Source organism: Leucoraja erinacea, chromosome 14 (genome assembly GCF_028641065.1).
Source record: "Leucoraja erinacea ecotype New England chromosome 14, Leri_hhj_1, whole genome shotgun sequence".
NCBI classification, from domain to species: Eukaryota; Metazoa; Chordata; class Chondrichthyes; order Rajiformes; family Rajidae; genus Leucoraja; species Leucoraja erinaceus.
In genome coordinates this window covers 2,056,395-2,084,008 of record NC_073390.1, presented here as the reverse complement: position 1 = coordinate 2,084,008, position 27,614 = coordinate 2,056,395, and the positions used below count along the sequence as shown (strand labels likewise).

At 40.5% G+C, this 27,614-nt stretch overlaps 1 protein-coding gene across 9 annotated transcripts in view; it reads left to right on the top strand.

Moving 5' to 3' along the window:
* Positions 1-27,614, top strand: part of eif4g1a (eukaryotic translation initiation factor 4 gamma, 1a) — a 105,212-nt gene that overhangs the window by 53,248 nt on the left and 24,350 nt on the right. For 8 of the 9 annotated variants that reach the window (XM_055645365.1, XM_055645372.1, XM_055645366.1 and 5 more), the window contains 8 exons: positions 6,853-6,944; positions 8,285-8,477; positions 13,699-13,832; positions 17,892-18,008; positions 22,434-22,568; positions 24,317-24,490; positions 26,252-26,449; positions 26,925-27,071. In XM_055645365.1, the coding sequence (XP_055501340.1) occupies positions 6,853-6,944; positions 8,285-8,477; positions 13,699-13,832; positions 17,892-18,008; positions 22,434-22,568; positions 24,317-24,490; positions 26,252-26,449; positions 26,925-27,071 (1,190 nt within the window). The remainder of the gene's footprint in view (positions 1-6,852; positions 6,945-8,284; positions 8,478-13,698; positions 13,833-17,891; positions 18,009-22,433; positions 22,569-24,316; positions 24,491-26,251; positions 26,450-26,924; positions 27,072-27,614) is intronic. The other variant, XM_055645371.1, reaches the window with a different exon arrangement.

Here is a 27,614-nt window from a genome sequence, read left to right as displayed (position 1 = left end):
GTTATTCCGCTTTTTGTGTCCATTGTTAAATATATATATATTAATGTCAATTAAATCTCACTTGCAGTCCAAAGTGATTTTGGTGCAAATTGAGATGGTATAGAGTCATAGTGTGGAAACAGGCCAATTGGCCCAACTTGCCCACACCAACCAACGTGTCCCATCTACACTAATCCCATCTGCCTAGGTTTTGACTAAACCTGTCCTATCCATGTAGCTGTCTAAATGTTTCTTGAATATTGCAATAGTACCTGCCTCAACTGCCAGCTCTGGCAGTTCGTTCCATATGTCCACCACACTGTGTTTAAAAACAATAAGTTCTATGATTCTGCAGGCGCTTTGACAGAAATTATATTATCCATGAGTCCTTCATACCTGGACATAAGTATTAGTTTATTTTCCCTAAAACTTTACAAGTGTAAAAGAGAGATACAAAATGGCTGGAGGAACTCAGTGGGTCAGGCAGCAACATGGATAAGTAATGTTTTGGGTTGGGATCCTACTTCAGTCTAAAGAAAAGTCGCGACTATAAACATCACAGATTTGCTGACCTGATGCACTGAGTTACTCCAGCGTTTTGTGTCTATCTTTGGTATAAACCCAGCAGCTTTTTATTACTAGGCATAAGAGAAATAAGTTTAAGCATGATTTTCAGTTAGTATCTGGTTCATAATTTAATATATATACATTGATGCTTGTATGATGTGTACTTAAAACATCTGGAATATGAAATTGTTTCGTTCATTGGCTCGTTGCACCAAGATTGGCCTTTGTGCTGCTTTTGTGTTGGATTCCATAATGATTGCTAAAAGAACAGTTTTTCAAATTGCAATTGCAGAAAGACAATTTTTTGGGGGTTCAAGACTCCGTAAGAACTGCTGAAGGGCTAGTGATGGCTTGGGTAATAGAAAGTGTAAGAAATACTGAGCAAATCAAGTATCTGGAGAAATATGAAACATTAATGATTTTTCATTTAAAATTGAAAAATCAAAGATTAAAACAAATTTTAATTGGGGAGGGGGAAGATTGAAAACTAAATGAAAAGTCAGTGAAAGGAGATAGAATAAAAGTGTTGATGGAGCTGGCTCAATGAAGGATTGTAAATGACAAAAGGTAAAAATCAAAAGGGGAAATCATGCTTGACTAATCTTCTGGAATTTTTTGAGGATGTAACTAGGAAAATGGACAAGGGAGAGCCAGTGGATGAAGTGTACCTGGACTTTCAGAAAGCATTTGATAAGGTCCCACTTAGGAGATTAGTGGGCAAAATTAGGGCGCATGGTATTGGGGGTAGAGTGCTGACATGGATAGAAAATTGGTTGGCAGTCAGGAAACAGATTAGGGATTAAAGGGTCCACATCAGAATGGCAGGCAGTGACTAGTGGGCTATTGGGGTACCGCAAGGCTCGGTGCTGGGACCGCAGTTATTTACAATATACATCAATGATTTAGATGAAGGGATTCAAAGCAACATTAGCAAATTTGCGGATGACACAAGATGGGTGGCAGTGTGAACTGTGAGGAGGATGCTATGAGAATGGAGAGTGATTTGGACAGGTTCGGTGAGAGGGCAAATGCATGACAGATGCAGTTTAATGTGGATAAATATGAGGTTATCCACTTTGGTAGCAAAAACAGGAAGGCAGATTATTATCTAAATGGTGTCAAGTTGAGAAAAGCGGGTAGTACAACGGGATCTGGGGGTCCTTGTTCATCTGTCACTGAAAGTAAGCATGCAGGTACAGCTGGCAGTGAAGAAAGCGAATGGCATGTTGGCCTTCATAACAAGAGGAGTTTAGTATAGGAGCAAAGAGGTCCTTCTGCAGTTATACAGGACCCCAGTGAGATCAGACCTTGGAGTATTGTGTGCGGTTTTGAGGAAGGATGTTCTTGCTATTGCTATTCTGTCATATGCTGAGAGAATGGAGCGGCTGGGCTTGTATACTCTGGAATTTAGAAGGATGAGTGGGTATCTAATTGAAACGTATAAGATTATTAAGGGTTTTGACATGTTAGAGACAGGAAACATGTTCCCAATGTTGGGGGAGTCCAGAACCAGGGGCCACAGTTTAAGAATAAGGGGTAAGGCATTTAGAATGGAGATGAGGAAACACTTTTTCACACGGAGAGTTGTGAGTGTGCCTCTGAGGTCTGTGGAGGCCGGTTCTCTGGATACTTCAAGAGAGAGCTTGATAGGGCTCTTAAAGATAGAGGAGTCGGGGGATATGGGGAGAAGGCAGGAACGGGGTACTGATTGCGGATGATCACATTGAATGGCGGTGCTGGCCCGAAGGGCCGAATAGCCAACTCCTGCACCTATTGTCGATTGTGCCTGAAGAGGTGTTAATGAAATTATGGGAAAACGTAAAAGAAGCATATGTTAGAAATTTTAAAAAGCTGGAATTGCTGTTATTTGAAAGACTTCTATTTTACGCCAGAAGACATCAATATATCAAGTTGATCAACAGATGAGTTTGCATAGAGTTTTGAAGGAAGGTGTGTGGGGTGCCACTTGGAGGAATGAGTGTTGGATGGAGAGAGTGGTTATGGCTTTCAAGTGAGATTGTATTGCTAATCTTCCTATTCCCAGTAATATGGTAGGGATGCATATCGGTAGCAGTGCACTCTAGTGATAATGAGTTGCTGAGGCTCAGATGTTTCAGCACAGGATGTGGCCATTTAACCCATTGATAAGAATTCAAACTCTCCCTCTACTCTTAGCCATGCAAATCATTGTTTACTTATTCAGTTTGCCGTTTGCCGTTTTTGAAACTTACTCTATTGTGGCAGATAATTAAGCTGTTTCATAATGCCTAGTAGATATTTTTCACAATCAGAAATATAAACCATCTTTGTTGATAAAGGACGTAAAGGAAAATGTCAAAAGCTAAAGCATGCAAAGTGATGAAATTTAAAGGTAGATTCGAGTGCTGGGATATTTCAGTAACGATTGTGGAAGATTGGTAATAAGAGGGCAGAAAGTTTTGACTAAACTAATGTGTAATATCAAAGCAAATAACCATATAACAATTACAGCACGGAAACAGGCCATCTCGGCCCTTCTAGTCCGTGCCGAACACTTGCTCTCACCTAGTCCCATCTACCTGCACTCAGACAATAACCCTCCATTCCTTTCCCGGCCAATAGAATATAGAAAGAGAAATAGAAAGAGAAAGAGCTATGTGTATATAAGAAGGAAGAAGTTAGCCCAGGTAAATATAGAACACCAGTGGAGTGAGAGTGGAATTAATAGCAGGAAACAGAATATTTTGCATCAGTCGTCGCAATAAAAGTCACTGCAAACATCGCAGACAGCACATCAGCAGACATCAGATGGTTTAAAAAGGAGGGAAAAACTTGTAACTGAGATGCTCACAAAGACCAAAGTATTAGAGAAACTAATGGACCATAAGCAGAAAGTCAAAGAATCCAAAGGAGTTCATTTGGGGTATGTTATTTAAAAAATTGAGTGTTGAAATAGTTCTTCTGTTTGAAGTTTTTCAAAATTCACTTGGAGGAGGTTCTCAGGGTTGGGACCTACTTATATCGGGAAAAGCTTAGACTTCTTTGGGATGGTCAGCATTGCTTTGTGTGGGGGAAGTCATGTCTTACAAGCTTGTTTTTTGATGACGTGACAAAGATAGGGCTGTGGATGTTGTGCACATGGCCTTCAGTAAAGCTTTTAAGGGCTAGGCATGGGATTCATGGATAACAATGTGCTGGCTCTGGAGAGGGTCCAGAGGAGGTTTACAAGAATGACCCCAGGAATGAGTAGGTTAACCTCTGATGAACATTTGTTGGCACAGGGCCTGTATTCGCTGGAGTTTAGAAGAATGAGGGGGAACCTCATTGAAACATACAGAATAGTGAAAGGCTTGGATGGAGTATATATGGAGAGGATGTTTCCACTAGTGGGAGAGTAGGACTAGAGGTCATAGTCTCAGAATTAAAGGACGTTCTTTTAGGAAGGAGACGAGAAATTTCTTTCGTCAGAGGGTGTTGAATCTGTGAAATTCTTTGCCACATTAGGCTATGGAGGTCAAGTCAGTGGATATTTTTAAAGCCGAGATAGATTGATTTGTAGGGCCGGACTTGTAGGGCCGAGCTGGCCTGTTTCCGTGCTGTAATTGTTATATGGTTATATGATTAGTACAGATGTCAGTAGTTATGGAGACCGAAGGCAGTATAATGGGGTTAGGATGGAGAGATAGATCAGCCATGATTGAATGGTGGAGTGGGCTTGATGGGCTGAATGGCTTAATTCTACTCCTATCACATGACTTGGAAGATTTGATGTAAAGCTGGCTTTTCTGTGAAATAGTGATGGAAGTATTAATTTGATATAAGGTGTCTGACCAATGCTCTGAGGAATATTGCTGTGACCTCTGATTATGCATAAATGACTTGACAGTAAAGGTAGATGGGCCAATTAGTATCTTTGCAGACGACACAAACATTGGAACTGTGTGTATAATGTGGGAGGTTGTCAAAGGATACAGCAGGATTTCAACCAATTGGAAATGTGGGTGGCGTAATGGCAGGCGGACAAGTAAAGCATTGCACTTTGGGAGATAAGTGTAAGAGGAAGCTATACAGTAATGGCAGGACCCTAGAGCATTGATATTCAAGGCAATCTTGGGGTGCAAGTTCACAGCTCCCCAAAAATAGCAACACAAGTGCTCAGGATGTTAAAGAAGGTGTATGGTGGAATGCTTGCCTTCATTGATCGGCGTATTGAGCATGTCGGTCATGTTGCAGCTGTATAAAACTTTAGTTTGACCATATTTTGAAGTATTGTGTGCATTTGTTGTTGTGTTTGTGTGCATTTGTTGACTGGAGAGGATGCAGAAGAGTTTTGCCAGAATGTTGGTTGGATTGGACTGTGTTGGCTATAAGGCGAGATTGGACAAACTTTTGACTTTCAATGCATTTGAGGCTGAGTGTTGACTTGATACATTTAGGAGAGGCATGTAATGCTATGAAGCAGTCTGAATTGTAATATTTCATAATGCCACGCTTCTTCATTGTGCATGCATCGAGAAAATATAGACACAAAGCTGGAGTAACTAAGCGTGTGTGTAGGAAGGAACTGCAGATGCTGGTCTGAAGAAGGGCCCGAAACAAAACGTCACCTATTTTGTCCAGAGCCGCTGAGCATCTGAGCAATCCAGCATTTTGTGTTTATCGTCAAAAAAAGATTACTTTTGCATTCACCTTATTTTTTTCACACATTCTGTGAGCAAATATTTGTGAAAGTGATTTGTGAGTTCTATAAGGGTTAACTTTCTTTGAAAAGCAAAAAAATAGGGGTTTCCTGTATTACAATTTTATAGGAATATAGTAGACTAAGTGGGAGCCGTTGGGTCCCAGTCACACAGGAGGCCTGGTCCCCCCCCCCCCCCCAATGCAAACCGTTCCCCAATGCAATATTCCACCACTCACCGGTTCCCACAACGCAACCTGTTACCCCAAAGCAATGTTCCACCACTCTGGGGAGGGGGTGTGGTGGGAGGAGGGAGGAGGTTTGGGTGGGGGGGAGGGGCGGTGTGTGGGGGAACCTTCAAAACCTTCATAACTTTTGAACTATTTCACCGATTGGAACAAAACTTATTTGACTTGCAGCAGAGGAGAATTGGCGAGTAAGGTGGCGAAAAATCGTAGTGCTATGTGGGATCGTTTTTGCGCAAATTTAAATACAACGCAGACAGAAAGTGGTCAAGATGAGAGTTTTAGTAAGATACTAGCGAGTCCAGCAGATATTAGCGAATCAGTCCACTAGACCAATACATGTGATAATCGGATTGGCCTATTGCGAGTAACTAAAAAGTTAGACCTTTTTCTTTTCTGAAGTTTAGAATGAGTGATGATCTCTTATAGAACATACAGGATCTTGGAAGGTATGACAGGATAAATGTTTTGATGTTTCTGCCAGCTGGAAAGTCAGATGAGGACACGGTAATAAGATAAGGGGGCAGTCATTTAAAACCTAAGTAAGTATGAAGTTGCTCTTTGAGAGGATGGTGAGTTTCTGGAAATCTCTACGCAGGAGGGTCATGCAGACCAGCTAAACAGCCAATATTTATATTATTGATGGATTGTGGAATTGGTGGCTCCGTGAACGGACAGCAGTGCGGTTGAGAGAGGGGTAAATTGGTTATCACCTTGAATGGTGGTGAAAGACCAAGTGGCATTGTCTTATTTTTGTCTTGTTTTTGTTTATTTTTTTTTACCTAATTGTTCATGAATCAGTTTAATTGTTCTAACGTAGAGTTAACTCGTTTTATTGTAATCGAGGCGCACCACCGATTTTCCAGCACCCTTGGTTCCAGAGCCTTTCTGCATTATCCATTTTGCCTGACCAACAGTGGTCATGGCCTACAAGGGACCGAAATACCGGCCCACAAAGTTGGCCTCGGAAGTTGGCTATGGGAACTGATCTGCCGGCTTCAGCTGGACTGCAGTTCTTCCAGTGCCCCGGCTGCAGGGGGCTAATTCTACTTGCTGATTGGCTATGAAAGTGGATCTGCCTGCTCCGGATTGGCTAGAGTTCCAGAGCCCTGGATGCTAGGAGCAAATTCCACCCACTAATTAGCGCAGAGGTCCCATTGAGGTCAAGACCGGCCACCTTACCCGACCCATGCGTCACATTTCGGGGGGACTTATGGGAGGATTTCATGTGTGCACTTGTGTTTTTGTCCGGATTAAAGGAGCTGGAAAATCAGTAGTGGACCTGTATGTAAAATAGTCGTTCTGATCCTCAACGGGCTTCACCTGTGCTAATTCATTCTTGATTCCTATTCTTGACTTGAATAGTTTCTGCATGCAAGTTCACTGTCATCTCTTTTTTTTCAGCTGCAGCTGTATCTGTGCCAAAGAAGAAGAGGAAAATGAAGGATTTAAACAAAAAAGAAGCAGTTGGAGATCTTCTCGATGCTTTCAAAGAGGTATTTCAAAGAGGAACATATAAAGCAAAACAAGATAAATTCCATTTACAGCAGATGATTGCAAAATATGGCTTTTGGCAAGACCTTTGGGTGCTAGCTTGTACGTATGTAAATGGCACTAAATGTGCAGGTTCAGACTGCTGTATTAGGGTGGGAACAGCTCTATCCAAGACCTCAAGAAATTGCTGCGAATTGTAGACGCAGCCCAGACCATCGCACAAACCAACCTCCCTTGTATTGACTCAATTTATACCTCACGCTGCCTCGGCAAGGCCAGCAGCACAATCAAGGATGAGTCGCAACCTGGCCACTCTCTCTTTCCAGTCAACATTGGCCAGCTCCTCCCTCGTGGCTCCGTAGTCTCCTTTATTCAACTGTCACCTCTGATTTACCCTTCTCTCTCCAATTGTAATTTAAACTTAAACTATCTCCTAATGGCTCCTTAACCTGGAGTTCCTTTTATCAAATCCGGTTCATTACATAACACTAAATCCTTACACTATAACACTTACATAACGCTGCTCTAAGAATCCATCGCGGATGCACTCCACAAACTCCCTTTCTTGGGGTCTAGTACCAACCTGATTTTCCCAGTCTACCTGCATGTTGAAATCTCCCATAACAACCATAGCATTACTTTTACTACATGCCAATTTTAACTCTTGATTCAACTTGCACCCTATGTCCAGGCTACTGTTTGGGGGCCTGTAGATAAGTTCCATTAGAGTCTTTTTACCCTTACAGTTCCTCAGTTCTATCCATACTGACTCCACATTTCCTGTTTCAATGTCACCCCTTGCAAGGGACTGAATTTCATTCCTCACCAACAGAGCTACCCCACCCCCTCTGCCCACCTGTCTGTCTTTCGATTGGAGGTATACCCTTGAATATTCAGTTCCCAGCCCTGGCCCTCTTGCAGCCTTGTCTCTGTAATTCCCACAACATCATACTTGCCAGTTTCTAACTGAGCCTCAAGCTCATCCACTTTTTTCCTTATATTTCGCGCATTCGTATACAACACGTTGACGTCGGTATTCACCTCCCCTCTCGCAATTAGCCCTGACCTTACTCTCTTATCCCTTCTCGAACTTTCCTTCCCACTAATTTCTGTTGACTGGATAGCACACAACAAAAACTTTTTACTGTACACGTGACAATAAACAAAACTAAGTAAGGCATGAAAAATGTACCTGAGGTAGAATATCTGCTGCAATCTTGTAGAATGGTGGTGCAGGCTTAAGCTGATTTCCCATTATGAAATCCAACCTAGTGTTTTGGATACATGTCTCAAATTATGTCAGCTGTCATCTGAAAAATAACTTTGGGGTTTATTTCTGCAGTCTCAAGTAAAAGAACCTGCAGCTGAATCTGTTGCCCAGCCTACAGCTGTAGGTGTTGAAGTGACTGAAACAATTCGTCCAACACGTGACGAACCTGAGGAAACCTGGGAGGAGAAGGAAGATAAACAAGACGTAGAAAACATCAAGCCGGATGGAATTAAGTTGTCGGATCAAAAATATCAATATAAAGAAGGTGAGCTCTCAGCAATCAATACTAAAATGCAAAGCTTGCTTTTGTTCTGCAACTCAATCTTGCTGAATGGAAACCGTATCTTAACGATTGCCAATTGTTCAATGAAATAAAACATTGTTAAATGGAACCCTTAAATGGTAATAGGGGCACAATGTATTATTTTTTTCGTAATTAAATTTGTACTAATTGATTATCCACCAATTATTGTACTTTTCAATCTATTTTGCATGTACCATAATTTGATTGGAATATTGTGTTTTAGTATACAAATGAAAGTCGCCATACTTTGCTGTCTGTAATAGACTTATGCTCATCTAATAACTTCATGAGCTCCAGGTTGTTACGAAGGCACCAGGACGCCAGCTGTGACACTTCCTGTCTGTAGGCAATTTCCTCCCCATCCTGGATCAGTCCAATCAGGGTTGTGTTATCCGCAAACTTGAGAAGCTTGACAGAGGAGCCAGTGGAGGTGCAGTCGTTGGTGTAGAGGAGAGGGGCAACCTTGCAGTGCTCCTATGCTGAGGGTCTGTGGGTTCGAGATGTGTTTTCCCAGCCCCACATGCTGCTTCCTGTCTTGTCAGGAAGTTGGTGATCCACTGACAGAGGGGTTCAGGCACAGTCAACTTCAAGAGTTTGATGTAGTTGCTCTGGCACAATGCTGTTGAATGCAGAGCTAAAAGCAACAAACAAAATCCTTGTGTAACTCCCCTGGCGGTCTAGGTGCTGGAGGATGAAGTGCAGGCCGAGGTTGACTGCGCCATCCACGTATCTAATGCAAACTGCAGAGGGTCCAGCAGGGGGTTAGTGATATTTTTCAGCTGGGCCAGCACACGTCTTTCAAGGGTCATGACTACAGATGTCAGTGCGACAGACCTGTAGTCATTAAGACCAGTAATCCTTGCCTTTTTGGGTACAGGGACAATAGTGGAGACTTTGAAGCAGACGGGGACAGTACAGGTTTACAGGGACTGGTTGAAAAGCAAAGTTCCATTATCATGGTTTCAGATTGAACAACTAAGAGATGAGAAAATGGACCATCAGTGATCTATTAAAGTACGAATATAGATAAGTTAACCATCTTGTGTGTAATATGTAGTTTAGTGTCATTCTGTGCAACCTGGACTAATCACCTCAGATTTCCCCATCAGTGTCTGTACATCAGAGCACACAAGTAGCACAACAGAAAACAAGATCTCAACTCCAAATTCCAATGGGCATTTGGCAATAATTTGAGCGAAATCAATGGTTCATAACTTCGAAGGAACTTTGAGTTGAAAGTTGATTTTTCTGCTGTGTTCATTTGTAACAGGTGTGCAAAACATGATTTTCAATCAAACCAGAGATGGTGACCAGCCAACCTTCTTCTTTGCCTTTATTCGGTACAGAATCAAATCATCCAATACCAAACAATTTATATGCAAGTCTCTGATAAACCATCAATGTTTGCTGGATTTTATCCTTGAAAATTGGATTTTTAGACCTTAAGTCCTTGAATTTATAGCTGTTCCAAGTGTAGGATCCCTGGTGTTCATTTTCACTGAGCAATATTCACAATTTTTGTGGTCCCAGCCTCCCATACCAGCATTTGTGCCTCTTTTGCATTCAATTGATCACCAAAATGTTTGCCAGGAAAGGTGTGAAACAATTTTGTGGCAGGTCCTGTTTCTTGTACTCCTTTGACCAAGTGTCAGGTTGTATCAGAGCTGCCAAGTACTATCGATTTTCCGTATTTTGTACGGAAATGCGATAAGAATACTGATGTACGATTTTGCATTGTTAAATAAGGATTAAAAAAAAATCCGACCATAGATATTTAACTCTGAAATTGAAGATAGACACAAAAAAGCTGGAGTAACTCAGCCGGACAGGCAGCGACTCTGGAGAGAAGGAATGGGTGACTTTTCGGGTCGAGACCCTTCTTCAGACAATCACAAATACTCTCACCGACGAGACTTCAGTTCAGTCTGAAGCAGGGTCTCGACCAGAAACGTCACCCATTCCTTCTCTCCAGAGTCGCTGCCTGTCCAGTTCCAGGTTTAAACACAGCGCTGTCAGTTTAACGGATGGGAACGGGTCGGCTGCAGCGCTGTGGGTTTTAAATGTAGCGCTACCGGCTGGAGCGCTGTGGGCTTTACACATAGCGCTATGGTCCCAGCACTATGGGTCACAGACTGTTCGGGAAAATTCTCGTATAACAATGAGTCTTTGGTATTCTCTTTCTCAGTGGAAGTTGAGCCATTGATTATTTTTCAGGCAGTGGTAGAATTCTGGATTAAGCCTAGTAGTGAAAGGTTAACAGTGGGATTGCAGTTACAGTGGGATTGGCCTTGTATTTACAGAACAGTGGGTGGGCTCAAGGGGGTGAGAGGGAGGGGTGGAGAGAGGAGGAAGGGAGGGAATAAGGGAGGGAGTAAAAGGAAGGACGAGAGAGGGTGGGGGGGAAAGGGGAGGGGAGAGAGGATGGCGATAAAGATGGAGATAGGGATGGAGGGGAGTGAGAGGAAGGGAGCGAGGGAGGGAGAGAGCAGAGACTGAGACACATGAGAGCAGGTTGAAAAAACAGATAACGAAAAATGTTGGGGGCAATGAAAGCTGCTTTACATAACAAGTGAGTAACAAAAGCAGGCAGATACGGTGTAGTTACATAGATCGGATTTGCCTTGTTCTTTGTGTTAACATGTGCCCGCAAAAAAACCCCAACAACAAATAGCGACAAGGTTAGAATAGGAGTAAGAGTGCATAATGGCTTCTACATCATCATCTGGTGCTGGATGCAGCCGTTCAAACAGCAGTGTACAAAGAGATGGCAATGAATGCATTGTCAAGTAAGGTGCGTAGAAGACATGTCAATTGGTAGCAAAGTTATGCATTCTTGTACTCATACATGGGTATGACCGCACATAAAAAACATTTTTTTCAGCAAAATGGCACCACGTAAAAATACTGATTTCCTCAGCAAAATACTGATTTCAGGCACTAGAATACTGACATGCTCTGAAAAAAACTTAGCAGCTCTGTAGTATGACTGGATTCACACATCATAGCTGTAAATCAGGCTCAAGCTTGCCTCTCACTGTAGTTTGTCTTTTGGTATGAACCATAATTTGACACTATACTGTTGGTACATGGTCTAATTATAGATTTTTGCATTGATGTCGATGTTTGTAGTCTTCTGTTCAGTCTTGCAGGATTTGAGATTTATGTGTTCTTTCTGATTGTGTGTGTTGCTCAAGTCAATGTACCAGTGAACCTCTACAAGACAGATTTTCATTGGGCCTGTACATCGTCATAGTTGTTCATATCACAAAATAGACTTGACTTGAGCCAGGTAGCACCTGTGGAGACTAAACTAATTAATGTAACAAATAGATGGCCATTATCAGATAGTGGCGAGGAAAGTGCAAGATGGGCAGTTTGTGGCCAGATGGAAGGCAGAAGATTGATGAAAGGATCATGCAACACCAGTACTGTTTTAGGACAAAAAAATTGGTTCTAGAACTGGTGAAATAGAAGGATCATTCTTTGCTGCAGTGGGGAAAAATGTGTGTGTTGACAAAGTGCCTTGTCAAACTCTTATTACCAATGAGTACTTCCAAAATGTTACCATTGTGTTTTAAGGAATGTCACGGTCAAATATGCATTCAGCTTGCTCCCACAAAATAATGCTGCATTATGACTAGATCAGTTATTTATAAACACCATCTAGGGTGTTGGATTATTTGTGTCTATTCAAAAGAATCTTGATTTGGGAGTAGGATCTCATCTGCCACTTTTAGGGATGGATAACAATTAAATTTTGCTGCATCCCTGTGTTTTGAACTAAGGTTAGCAAGCCTGATGTGGGCATCTTCTACAGCTCTGACATATTTTCGAGCCTTTACATATTCCTTTGTTTTTTTCCACATCAACTATTCAAATGAATATGTAAAGGCTCTAACATACAAGTTAGACACTCTTTTTGCGCAGGATTCCAACATCTGACACCGTGTCTAATCAATCTGTTAATCTCTGCCTTAAAAATATCCATTGACTTGGCCTCCGCAGCTGTCTGTGGCAATGAATTGCACAAATTCACTACCCTATGACTAAAGAAATTCCTCCATCTCCTTTCTAAAGGTACATCCTTTTATTCTGAGGCTATAGCCTCTGGTCCTGGACTCTCCAACTAGTGGAAACATCTTCTCCACATTCATTCTATACTTTTCGGTAAGTTTCAATGAGGTCCCCTCTCATCTTTTTAAACTCCAGCGCACTCTCCCAACCTGTCCTTTTCTCTCTCCCAGTTTGTTCAAAGGGTTTTTAATCTCAAGGTCCACTCCTTTTCCCTTTGCTTTAATCCGTTTTCAAAACAGGTTTTTAGATTTCCAATATTTGCAGTTTTTTTTTAATTTTCAAGAAACTTCAATTTGTGTAAAAGACAAATGCATTATTTGGATGTCAAATTGTAGTGGGGAATTTGCTTATAATGCTATGTCTTGGCATGTGATTAGTTGATGGTTCTACTTTAGGAAGCTTTAATTCGGACAGCGACCTTTGAGGTTAGGATTAATTCCAGTATAATTTTCCACATAAATGGATGTGTATAGGTAATATGCACATCAGTGGTACTAGATTTCAATTGGTGCTCATTGCACTGGGTTATCTTGTCAACTGTTGAGAATCCAAGCGCAATTTCTTAATGTTAAAATATCAATCCATCTTTATTTTTAATGTTGCCCGTTTTTAGCATGCTAAAGCAATGCCTTATTGCTAGTTGGTTTATTAAAAGTATTATATCAACAATATACTAATTATAAAATCCTATATAATATATAATGCTGTTAGTAAGCAATTAATTACAAGGTTCTACTTGGGACAGCAGTTCCCAGTTTGTAAATGTTTGTCTTGTGCCCAGTGTTTCATTAGAAGACAGGTCGTTTAGCGACTTTAGCTTTGACATGATGGAAATGTGACCGTTGCAGCTGAGTTTGTTCTTGGTACCTGAGGTTATTCAATCCAGCAAAGTTTGTAAAATTTTTTTGGTGCTTTTGCTGCTTTGTCTCGTGGAGGTAGAGCTGAAGGCCTTAAACCAGGCAAGTTAATTTTAAGAACGACCAAAGACCAAGCTGCCACAAGATTTTTGAGAACAAAGTTGGGGGAGGGAAGAATGTAAGATGGTTGCAGTGTTTTATACAGTTGAAATATCACGATTTGACTTAACCATTCTAATTCACCCCATTAGAAAATTGGAAGCCACTTAATCTTGAAGATAAGAAGAAATATGACCGTGAATTTCTCCTGGGGTTCCAATTCATCAATGCTAGTATGCAGAAACCTGAAGGTCTACCAGCAATTAGTGATGTTGTATTGGATAAGGTAAGTGGCGCACTCCTTGATCAATTGGTTGTTTCAGCATTAAGTATCTTGACATAGCAAACTAAAAGTAATGTTTTTCAAAATAGTCTGTTGCTTTTGATTGATGTAAATTTATGTTGCTCCGACTGATGCTCTTTAATGCTATTGAGGCCCATATCGCTGCAGCTGGTATTTGCTAAGAGTAAAACTAAAGGTTAATGGATGAGTGGGGAATTTTTGATTTAGACATTTTATTTCCCATTTACATGTGGGTGATGGGTACGGATGTTACGATAGTTTTTATGATTGGGAATGTAACCATCTTATTAAACCCTGTTTTAAAGCTGCAGTTTTTTTACATTACTGTTGCTTTCTGTCCATTTTGAAAATATGTTTGTATATTTTGGCAGTTTGAGGAGTTTTGTTAACTGGGTGTGGTCATCTGTAAATTTCCTTATTTAAATGGTATTTTAAACTAAACCTGGTTTCAAACTCTGCATCACAATACATGCCAGTACTGTCACCAGGTAACATTTATAGAAATATCAGATTTCTTCATTTGGTTCAAAAATCTCTAAATTATCTCTTGATGTGAAAATAATTATGGATTCTTAGATATATCCGTTCAAACCAAAAATGAAAGCGGAGTGGTGATCAGCAGATCTGAAAGGAATACTACAACTTTCATGTTAGGAGAGATAGTTGTGGTCTGGACTTGCAGTGGACTTCAATGTGATTCACAGCAGTGGAGGTGACCAGAACTGTCGAGTAAAACTTGTTTTCTGCAGTTGTGTGGTAATAGGTTTTGATGTGGTGCTCATGGTACTTCAATCACCATGTTTTTTTGCCAATCTAACAATCTGGAATAATTCTTTTCTGAGTTCTTTACAGGTTCTCACATTGTGAGAATTTCCCATTATCTGTTGACTTGTAATTTATTCCCATATTTCTAAACATAGATGTGCAATATTAAATCTACTGGATGGGAGACTTTTCCTGGCTAAAACTTTCCCCCTCTTGTAGAGAGAATGCAGAAGGAGACTTAATTGATGTCATTACTCTGAGAGTATGATGTGTTTCCAGAAGCTGCATATTTAAATGGTATGATGAGTAGCGTGCCAGTGTGAGATCCTGATCATTGGATCTAGCTATACAGCATGTTGTTTGAATGACCCACTCCACTTAGAATGGTACCCCAGTCTTTCCCCAAATCTGTCACATTACTTTTCAAATACATATGGAGTAATGTATCAGATGTCTCAATGCATTTAAATCAGCATTGTTCCTGTGAAAGCCTAATGGGCCTGTCCCACTTAGGCAATTTTTTGGGCGCCTGCCGCAAAATTTTCAACATGTTGAATGTTTTCAGCGACAGTGGTTACAATTTTTGATGTCGTAGGTGTTGTCGTTGGCTCTCGTAGGTTGTCGCCAGGTGTCGTAGATGAATTTCATTAGAACTAGTCCTTGGCAGTCACCTAAAGAGTCGCCTAAGTGGGACAGGCCCATTAGTGCATCATGTTTCACAGGGATTACTGACTATGACTCTGCATATGGCAGCTTTCCACACTTGATCTTGATTACAATAACCAGATAAGCAGCCTTTTCCAGCCTTGTATTTGTTTTCATTGTTTATTTTCCCTTTGCGATGTTTTCAGATTTCATTCACATTACACCTACCGCAGATATTGTAACCTTCGGTAATTTATTTCCAGTTTTCTTCACTCTGGCGCCACCATTACTTTTGTTTGTTTTTTAACACTCCATCTTTTAAAAAACATTTTTTTTTTTTAAAACAGCCTTTCCACAATGTTAACTCTGCCTAAACACTTTCCATTTTCTGATTAAAGACATTCACCTGAAAGATTTAAATCTACTGGAGGAACCCAATGGGCCAGGCAGCATAACTGGAGCAAAATGGACAATTGACTTTTTGGATCAAGATACTCCACAGGCGCTACCTGACCAGCTGAGTTCCTCAGCAATTTGATTTTTGCTCCTGACTATTGGAGATTTCTAGTAGCAATCTCCTGTGTCTCCTTGACCTGAAACATTAGCTCACTCTCTCCGCGGATGCTGCCAGGCTTGTGTATTTACAGCACTTTATCTTTTCATCCGTAGCTACCATTCATTTACGTAGATCATTATGGCCATTACATGAACTGACTTTCTTCACCATTATTGAAATTCATTATTAGTCCACCTGTCAACTTCCTCTCATCTGCCATTTTCAATACCTTAGTTTTTATGTAGGATCCAGATTTTCCCCCAGTTCTCAGCGTAAGTAATCTCCACTGTTTTCCTAAGGAACCACTTCTTTACTCTCTCCAAGGCCTTGACAAAGTTAAATGTGCCAGGAGTTATAAACAGTAGAATTGTGACACAGCATTTTGTAAAAGTTTGGTACAGCTTCCCTTTTTTTGATTTTAATGTTTGGTACCAAACCCTATTTCCAGGTAGATTTCAGTCTGAAGAAGATTCCTGACCTGAAACATTCAGTCATTCCCCCCACAATGCTGCCTAACCCCGCCAGCACTTTGTATTTTGGTACAGATTCCAGCATATGCACATTCTTGTGCCTCCAGACTGTTGGACGCCATAATATTTTTCTTTCTTCTCCACCCCACACTCACCCTGAGTGTGAATATCTGGTCTTGTTTTATCTCGGATATAATCACATAATTTATCTAAACCATCCGAGTTGAACTCTGTTGGTTCTATCCTATTACTTTTTCATTTGAAATGTTTCTTATTTCACTATAGCAGGTCTGCTGCTGTTATCCATGTGAACTTTGTGGTATTAAGTAGTAACTACAATTTCATCACGCCCCCCATCCCACCCCACTACATCTGTTTGTATCTGTCATAGAATATCAACACCTCTCTGTGATGCAAGCTTCTCTATTATTGTCATGTGCGTATTGCCTGCTTTCTATCTGAATATCACCACATGCTGTTGTTCACTCGCTCACTCGATGCAGTCTTTGCCATCGCTCATCCTCAATTGTCCTTGCAAACCTGGAAGAAAAAATGTGTGGTAACTGCATCTATTCTGTCATGGCATCATTTGGGTTTCCTTGGAGGATTGAAGCCAGGTCATTGAAGATGTTAAGCCCGCACCCTGGCTCCCAACAACAGTGACTGTTTCAAACCTGGATCCTGTCTGGAAATTGGGTCTACAAATCTACTCGACTTTCAAATTGTAATTATTTTTAAAGTAACTGGAGTTAGATGTGGTCCACGTTGTTTAGCTGCAATGGTACATATTTGTTTGCCCTGAGCTACAGATGTTGGATTCCTCTGAATTGTAGCATTATGGCAATTGACTATTTCTCTGTTCAATATTCTTGCTTCAACTTTGCAGTTTTCTTGAACAAAGAGCCTGATATCAAGCAGTATCATTGTCATGTGTGCTTCCAAGATCATATCCCCCTTTTGACCCAAATTGATTGATCCTATTGTTTAATGATCCGTTTTCCTTCAATATTAAAAGGCTTGAATATTTTAATTACTCTATTAGGTAGAGAGTCCAGGAACATACTTTCTTACATTTGGCTTCTATATAAAACAAATTATTGGATCTTACTCTTTTTGTTACATTAATCAATGTTAATTATATATTTTTAGCTCTGTTCCTCTTTTAAGATTAATGAACTGAGGTGCTACTACATTTTCACAAGAAAAGGTATTAACAGAATCTACGTTTAAACAGATCAATAATATAGTTCTAAACTACTCCAGGTCAGAAGGAGAATGAGCAGTAGACAGGAAAGGAACTTTGTATGTGGAGGTTGAGCTTCTCTCAAAGAAAGAGGAATACTCTGCCTGTGGTGAGTAATATAATTCCTCTGTTTTTCTATCAACCTCCACATCCAAATAAACTGAGGACTTATCTTTTGGTTGATTCAAAATACAGTATCTTGTTTATCGTGCTTTTTAAAAATATAAAAGCGTGATAACACTTGAAAATGTAACTGCTCCAATCTCCAGTCATTGTATTTGCCTGATTTAAGAAAGATGAAGGGTGGGCCAATATGCAAGGCCAATATTAAGGTGATTGATTTTATTTTTTTTACTATACAGGCAAACAAGACTCCTCTTCGTCCTCTTGATCCAAGCAGGCTGACTGGTATGAACTGTGGACCAGACTTCACTCCGTCCTTCGCACAAATAGGGCGACAGCAGATTGGAAGAGTGCCTGTAAGTTGAACTTTTGAAATTATAGTCATAAAGTTAATATTTTAAGATGGTGGCATCTGGCACATGAGCTTTTGAGCACAGGTGGCAAATTTCATAGCCTTCTTTCTGCCTGGTATAATTAAAATTTTGCAGGCTACCAAATTCTTTGTATCACTAAACACTTCAGGATGACAAATACCTTAAAGTAAGATACAAAGGGCAGGAGTAACTTGGGCAGCACTGCAGGTGAACATGGATAGGTGACATTTGGGATGCAGATCCTTCTGACTGATTGTAGGGGTGGGAGAGAAGAAAGCTGGAAGAGAGGAGGGCTAGGCCAAAATGTGGCATGTAATAAAATGCAGCAATGGATCGACAAAGGCCAGAGATGACGAAACAAGGTGTGACTCAAAAAGATTAAAGAGTTGCGAATTGTGAAGCCAGAAGAAGGAATGTAGGGGGAGGGGAGAATGAAAGGAAGGACCTTCACGCCCCTCCCCTATGCCAACCTGAACTCGCACTTATTTCTCCCCTCCCCTTGCATTCCTTCCCCTGGCTTCACAATTCACAACTCTTCAATCCCTTTGCACCTTCTGTTTCAATGCCTATCAAAACCCCCTTCACCTGTGTGTATCTGTTACCTGCCATGCTTTGTCCTGCTCCTCTTCCAGCTTTCTTTCACTCCTTCCTGCACTACCATCAGTCTGAAGAAGGGTCCCAAGTCAAAACATGTTCTCCTGAGATGTTGCTTAGTTACTCCACTTTAAAGTACTTGTGGTTACTGGTTTGAAGCAATGTGGTCCACCTTTTAGTGCCAGAGCTGATGCAGTGTTTACTTTCCCATGAGAAATATTGTCTTGCTACTTTTGAGTTAAAATGATAAACTAATATAAAGAGTAAAAGACTCAAGAAGAGGATAAGAAATTGACATAGATGTAAGCAGCACAAATCCTCAATTCTTCCCCATTGGTAAATCTGTATTTTCAGTTTCCTGGGTGATTCCCATATACCACTTTGATCTCTTAAAATTAAATATACAACAACTCACTATTCCTAGTCTCTGGTGCAGAGTATTACAAGGGATAGACAATCTCCTTGATAGAAATATCTCCCTCTTCTCATCAGTTCTAAATTGTTGAAATCTTGTCCAAATATTTTATGTAGCTTACTAGATAGATGAAGTGACACGTGTTTACTGTCAATCAGTTTTGGCATCTTTAATTTTGCTACATTGAGGTAATCGAAAGGTTAGTGCATAAATATAAAGATGTGAACTGCGTAGGGATGCACAGCGGTGAAGTTGCTGCCTTGCAGCACCAGAGGCTGGGTTTGATCCTGACAACGGGTGCTGTTTCCTGTGGAGTTCATACATTCTCCCTGTGGGTTTTCTCTGGGGTTCCGGTTTACCCTCTCATTCCGAAGATGTGCAGGTTTGTAGATTAATTGGCTTCTTTAAGTTGTCCCTAGTGTGTAGGAAGGATCGAGCAAGTGATCCTTGGTTGGGGCGGACTCTGGGGGCTGAAGGGCCTTTTTCCATGCCTTATCTAAAACTAAAAACTAATATATTATACCTGGAATGCTCTTGCCAAAGTCTTGTGGGTTTGCTGCAAGACAGTGTTACAAGTAGGCCTTTACTGCAAGTTGTTTGATAACATCCCATTCTTTGCTTTGTTTCGCAAATCAGCATGCTAAAATTTTGCTACACATCTTGACTCTTGTCAATCTTGTTATTTTAATTGCAATATTGCATGTTTTTAGAATGACTTTCTGTTTTCTTGCCAATTAACATTAGCCCAACTGCTATAATTTTCTCTCCCCTCAAGAGTGGTTAAATTTGACACCTTCACATCTACTTGGGCTGCCCTATACTCTCAGGAATTTTGGAAGATCATCTGTTGTAGTCATCCATTAAGCCTAGAAGGAGATTATCAGATCATGAGAGCTTTTAGGTGTAGAGTCATACAGCATGGCAACAGGCAGGCCTTTTGGCCCATATCCCTCTAAACCAATCGTAAACAGGTCAGAAAGTTTCTTAAACATTGCAATAGTACCTGTGATCGACTACAGCTGGTTCCAGATACCCTCCTTTTTGTGGTAAAAAAAAAAAAAGTGACATCTTGAGTTCCTATTAAATCTTCGCCCCCATAACCTCACTTTAAACAAATGAGCTCTGGTTCTCTATTCCTCTACTCAAGGCAAAAGATTTTATGTTTTTACCCGACCTATTCCTTATTTTTGATTTTGTGCACCTCGCCTTCCTGCACTCCAAGGATAAAACCCTAGCCTGCTCAACCTCTCCCTACAGAACAGGACTGGAGCTGCTGGAGGAGATAGTTTCAATCCTGTTCTAGTTCCAGTCCTGGCAACATCCTCAAATCTTCTCTGCCCCCTTTCCAGCTTGACAACATCTTTCCTATAACATGGTGACCAAAACTGAACACTATACTCTAAAGTTCCCTTGGAATAATCTTTAATTAGTGAAAGCTTCTAACTTTTTGGTTGCCAGGTGTTTATGTTTATTGTCCTGACAATGCAAAGGATGTTATAGCACATTAGCACTTTGTAAAAGGGGAGGGAGAGAGAAAACAGGGATTTACCGAGACCAGTTAGTCTAACATCGGTAGTGGGGAAAATGCTAGTCAGTTATTAAAGATGGGATAGTAGCACATTTGGAAAGTGGTGAAATCATTGGACAAAGTCAGCATGGATTTATGAAAGGTAAATCATGTCTGATGAATCTTATAGAATTTTTCGGGGATGTAACTAGTAGAGTGGATAAGGGAGAACCAGTGGATGTGTTATATCTGGACTTTCAGAAGGCTTTCAACAAGGCCCCACATAAGAGATTTGTATGCAAACTTAAAGCACACGGCATTGAGGGTTCAGTATTGATGTGGATAGAGAACTGGCTGGCAAACAGGAAGCAAAGAGTAGGAGTAAACTGGTCCTTTTCACAATGGCAGGCAGTGACTAGTGGGGTACCGCAAGGCTCAGTGCTGGGACCCCAGCTATTTACAATATATATTAATGATCTGGATGAGGGAATTGAATGCAACTTCTCCAAGTTTGCGGATGACACTAAGCTGGGGGGCAGTGTTAGCTGTGAGAAGGATGCTAGGAGGCTGCAAGGTGACTTGGATAGGCTGGGTGAGTGGGCAAATGTATGGCAAATGCAGTATAATGTGGATAAATGTGAGGTTATCCACTTTGGTGGCAAAAACAGGAAAGTAGACTTTTATCTGAATGGTGGTCGATTAGGAAAAGGGGTGATGCAACGAGACCTGGGTGTCATGGTACACCAGTCATTGAAAGTAGGCATGCAGGTGCAGCAGGCAGTGAAGAAAGCGAATGGTATGTTAGCATTCATAGCAAAAGGATTTGAGTATAGGAGCAGGGAGGTTCTACTGCAGTTGTACAGAGTCTTGGTGAGACCACACCTGGAGTATTCCGTCCAGTTTTGGTCTCCTAATCTGAGGAAAGACATTCTTGCCATAGAGGGAGTACGGAGAAGGTTCACCAGACTGACTCCTGGGATGGCAGGACTTTCATATGAAGAAAGACTGGATAGACTCGGCTTGTACTCGCTAGAATTTAGAAGATTGAGGGGGGATCTTACAGAAACCTACAAAATGTTTAAGGGATTGGACAGGCTAGATGCGGGAAGATTGTTCCTGATGTTGGGGAAGTCCAGAACAAGGGGTCACAGTTTAAGGATGAGGGGGGGGAAGTCTTTTATGACCGAGATGAGAAAAATATTTTTCACACAGAGAGTGGTGAATCTGGAATTTTCTGCCACAGAAGGTAGGTGAGGCCAGTTCATTGGCTATATTTAAGAGTGTTAGATGTGGCTAAAGGGATCAGGGGGTATGGAGAGAAGGCAGGTACAGGATACTTAGTTGGATGATCAGCCATGATCATATTGAATGGCGCTGCAGGCTCGAAGGGCCGAATGGCCTACTCCTGCACCTCTTTTCTCTGTTTCTATTAGACTTGATGGATGTATTCAAAAATTTCTGTTTTAGCTTTTCATGTATTTAGTGCACTGACATAATGGCTATAAGTATCTTGACTTTCTATTGTTGGAGGAGGAAACTGAATCAAGGAGTAATTGAACACAACCTAATTTGTATGTCTCATCCTTGGGTTGGCAATTTGATGTGTTGCCCCCACAACTGTGTAACTTGTTTTAAAAAAAAAAAAAAAAAAAAAAAAAAAAAAAATGTCTTTCTCAAAATGCCAATATTACGCACTCATTTGTCTCTTGTTCAAAACTTTATAAATTTTGGTGTGATATATTTGATATATTCTCAAAGCTATTTAAGACAAAAATGGAACCTAACACTGAAATGATTATATTTGGAGTAAGTGGAGATGGGAACAAATTAAATACACACCAAAACTCATTTTTCAACTATGGATTAATAACAGCAAAAAAAACTTATACAGGTGCACGACCTTTTATCCGGAGTTCCTGAAACCGAAAAGCTCCGAAAACCGGACATTTTTTCCAGGATGTCGTCTGCACACCAAAGCTCGCGTTTGGCGCCAAACTTGACCCGAAACGACCCACGGTCAACCCAGGTCTGTACTACTGTAGCGGCTGCCTCCTCCCCAGAGACCGGGGAGACACTTAAACATCTGTAAATCATTGCTTACATGTTAGTCAGTTAGTTTGGAGGGCTTTTATGTGAAGTGGGGGGGGGGTGGGGGGGGGGGGGGGAATGAAGGGGGAAACTTAATTCTTATGGTCTTGGGCAATGCCTTAGTCCCCGTACCTGGGGCGCTGTGGACTCCCAACATCGAGGGGGGGGGCGTGGGCCGGCGGCGCCGGTAATGCCTTACCGGGTCGTCGTGCAGTAAGCTCCGGAGCGCTGTGGCCCAGCCGACTCCCAACTCTCAACATCGCGGAGCTGGGGCTGCGGGCGTCCGGCCGCGGGCGCGGCGCCGCGCAGCCAGGGGTAGAGTTGCGCCGGTTGTAGCTCCAACCGCCCGCCCGCAACTCTACCCCCAGCTCTGCTGCGCGAGCGGCGGCCAAGCGCTCCAGCTTACTGCACGGCGACCCCCCCCCCCCCCCTCTCCGACCACACTAAAATTAAAGTTTCCCCTCCCCCCCCCCCCAAACATAACTCCAAACTAACTACTACATTTAAGCAATGATTTACAATGATTCCCCGGTCTCCGGGGAGGAAGAAGCCGCTCCAGACTTTTCAAGCCGCCCGCTACTACCTGCCTAATCTATGCTAAAAATCTTCCATTCGGAAATCCGAAAAATCCGAAATCCGAGAAGTGTCTGGTCCCAAGGCTTTCGGATAAAAGGTTGTGCACCTGTACAAATTTTGGAAAAAAATGCTAATATACCAACATTTAAAATGTGGATCAGTAATATGCTGGACACAGCACATTTGGAAGAAATTAGACTCCTAATAGACAAACAAGACCTATTCTTAAGGAGTTGGTCCCCACTTATTGATTTCTTGGATTCATGTGGTGACATAGTATCATGAAAACCAACAGTTTCAGGTATGGGTGAAAGATGATTTAGAATATTAAAAAAAAAACCCATCTCACTGTGGCAATGGAATCATCTCCCCCCTGCTTTCCTTCTTCACTTATTCCTTCTCTTTCACTTTTTCTTTATTGGTTTTTCACCCACGCTCACTAATCTATTCTTCACTTTTCACAACCTCTTTTTCTTCTCCTTTCTCACTTCTCTCTTTAAAAAAAAAAGGAAGTTGTACAGAGAATGTAATATGTTAACATCGTTTTTGTACCAATGCATTGTACTCACTTCTAATAAATAAAATATTAAATAAATAAATAAATAGATAGATAGATATCTGGATATGATTTAAAAAAAAAAAAAAAATCTGGGATTCCTAACGGGTGCTCACCTTTGATCACCCTAATATTAAGCATTACTTTCTGGCCTTGCATCTTCCATAACCAAGTGGTTAACAACCACTTTTAGCGAGTTATTACCAAAGCTAAATGGCAATGTGATGTTATTGCTTACCTGTGCTTATATGAAATTTGGGCTGAATGCTGAATAAGCACTGGCAAGCAGGCGTGATGAAATTAATCCTATTCCTAACCTTGAAGCCAAATATACTGGAACACGGGGTCCTTCATGATGAGTGTTATAACTTGTTTTAAATTGCTTGCTTCAAGGAGATGATGCCTCATAATTTTGTTTCACAGCCTACTTTTATAGTGTACTAAGAATTGCCTCTTTATTATATACCAGATTTGAATTAGTAGTTTAATGCTAGCCCAATGGAAACATTTGTACCTCAAAGACCAATTTTGTGTATGTTCATTGTTTTATATAGCCTTCAGGTGTAGGCCCAAGAAGATCTCAACAAGGCCAAAGAAAGGAGCCTCGCAAAATTATTGCAACAGTATCCCTAAATGACGACATACAACTTAAGAAGGCAGAGCATGCTTGGAAACCAACGGTGAAGAAGCCATCTGATGAAGAAGACCCAGATTTGATAAATACACAGGTAACCATGTGGCAAAATTGTTGACACCCGTATACACTTTTCAGGATGCCAAAGGTGCTTTTAGATTTTCTAGATTTGTATTGGGTGTTGATATTCCCTCACTTCCATAACCTTGGCATTAATTTTCATCGTAAACAGCCATAATTTTTAAAGCGGCTGAAGGGCAGGCTTTGATCGTGTTAGAATGTAACTGCAGGAGATTAGTGAAAAATTAATTAATTATGAATTTTTAATGCTAATTTGACTCCCTGATTTTAGGGAAATTACTGACTTGTTATACATTGACTGAATATTACTAGCTTTGGTAGTAAGATCTGAATATAACTGCTGCCAGATATATTCAGTATCAGTAATATTTGCTCTCATTTCTGCCAAACTATTTTTGCACTGGAGTCCAATTGTTTGAATACTGGACAACGTGGCATCTTTAACATGCCATTTTGACAGCTGTCAAAAGTTACATGCATGAGAGAGTGGGCTGTGTCCTGGATGTATTGTCTTTAGGTTGATAATGAGCACAGATAATTGTAGTCTTGCAATGGATTTGAGGGCATAGTCATACACGTAAACTGGCCCTTTACCTAACTTGTCCATGCTGACCAAGATGTCCCATCCAAGCTAGTCTTATTTGTTTGCTTCTGGTCTATGTCCCTTTGTCTCTTCATGTACCTATCCAAATGTATTTTAAATGTTATTGTATCTGCCTCAACTACTTCCTTTAACAGCTCATTCTATATGCCCACCACCTTCTGTCAAACCGTTGTTTAGCCAGTTCCTATTAAATCTTTCTCCTCTCACCTTAAACCCATGCCCTTGCTTTCCCTATCCTGGGGAAAAGACTGCGTGCATTCACCTTATCTATTTTCCTCATGATTTTATACTTCCATAACATTACCCCTCACCCAAGGAATAAAGTCCCACTTATATACTTCTAGGAGGTCTCCCTGCAACCACTGGTGTCCCAGAAAAAAAGAATGCAAGTCTGTCCAATGTCTCCCACTAATCCATGCATCATTCTGGTCAACCACGTCTGCTCCCTTTCCAAAGCCTCCACTTCCTTCCTATAATGGATGGGGGGGGGGACCAGAACTGCATGCAATTTTCCAAATGCAGCCTAACCAAAGTCTTAGAATTGCATCATAATTTCCTGACTCTTGTATTCGATCAAAGAAGGCAAGCATACTATGTGTTGCCTTTACCGCTCCATCAGGATCTATGGACTTGGACTCCAAGATCTATCTATGCTATTAACAATGCTACATTAATGCTATAAGCTTATGGATCGGTATAATTTTGAAAAAACATATATAAAGCTAGGAATATGTTTGAATTGTTTGATTTTACCATAATTGTAACTTAATAAGTACAGATTCCTTTTTGGCAAGAATTTAAGTTTTGTGATTTGTACTGGGCATTATCTTCTGAACAGGTAGCTAGCGATAAATCTCCTACTTCCTCGCTCTGTTCCCTCAGTGAAGAATATCTGTGTTTTGCTAAGCCTGGAAACTCGCCCCACCCACTGAAAAATCTGTCTGCCCCCTATTTTAAATTTATTCTTGGACCACAACTTGCGACATGAATTACACTCACCATCACCTTCACTGTCAAATTCTTACGATCAGGTACTGTGAATATGCAGGTCATAACTTGTACCTAGTTTGAATGGTGCGAAAATCAATAGAAAAATGTAGGGTCTGTGATTGTTATGCTCATGTCAACACAGTTAGATGAATGCAATTTTTTTTTTTTTTACTGGTTTAGGAGCTGTTCCGCAAAGTGCGCGGTATTTTGAACAAACTGACACCACAGATGTTCCAGCAGTTGATGAAACAAGTTGCAGAATTGACAATTGATAATGAAGAGAGGCTTAAAGGTGTTATTGATCTGGTGTTTGAAAAAGCAATTTCTGAACCAAACTTCTCTGTTGCCTATGCCAACATGTGCCGCTGTCTTACAACTGTAAGTACCTATTGATATTTTGGAATACAATTGTGGCTTTTACCAGGTAGATTAAACCTTTGCTGTGATTAATGAATATTATTTTTCTCCAGCACAAATATTTATCTTGTGATAATCATTATGTCTTTGGGTTTTGGAGATACTGTTTAATAGATTTAAGATTTGAATTTCAAGCTGTAAAAATGCAGATCAAGGCTGATTCAAGATTAGATTCCATCTTTTCGGTCTAGAAATAACGCTTTTCTGTTTACTACAATTTAACATTTACCAGAACCAAATCAAATTGAGATTAATATTTCAGTTTACTACCTTTTGTTGTATTTTATAGGGAATGATATTGTTGATTGTAAAACATTGGCTGCACTGATTTTAGATATTAAAAACCATGAATGCATGATAGTGCACACTGTTAGAATGTAAATTTCTTACTGGATTTTCATTTTTTTTAAAATAAGTTAACGCATTCTTTTAACAGCTGAAAGTTCCAATACCTGACAAGCCGGGAGCAACTGTAAATTTTCGGAAGTTGCTGTTAAACAGATGTCAGAAGGAATTTGAAAAAGATAAAGATGATGATGCTGTAATAGACAAAAAACAGAAGGAAATTGATGCTTCAGTTATGGTAAAGAACTTTTTATAATTAAGAAAATAATAATTTTGGTTTGAGGATTGCACGTTTGTTATTCCTCCAATTTTACATGAAGTTGTTCTATTCCTTTCCTCTGCAGTAATTAAGATGCATAATATGTTTGGATCCATTAACACAATGTTAAAATTAAACATTTACAGAATAAGAGTTAATGGACCATTTGATATTAATCATACATTCTATGATTGCTTACATTTTGAAGGGATCATTGTTTGCAGATAAATTATGAATGCTAATGATGTTCTTGGCATTATGGTCGACATAGACATTGTGGGCTGAAGGGCCTGTTCTTGTGCAGTTCTGTTCTATGTTCTTATCTAGTTCCTTGGTTAACAACTTTATTTTTGTAAATTGAATTTCCAGTTTTCTTGTACATGCTTATTTAGTCCTATGAACAACAAGAAAATGTTTCTCCAATAATTTATCAGCTTTTCAGAGTTTTTGTTAAGTAATATCACATGCATTTAACAAGCCTTGGGGCATAAGTAATATCTTTGTGGAACCATTTGACCATTG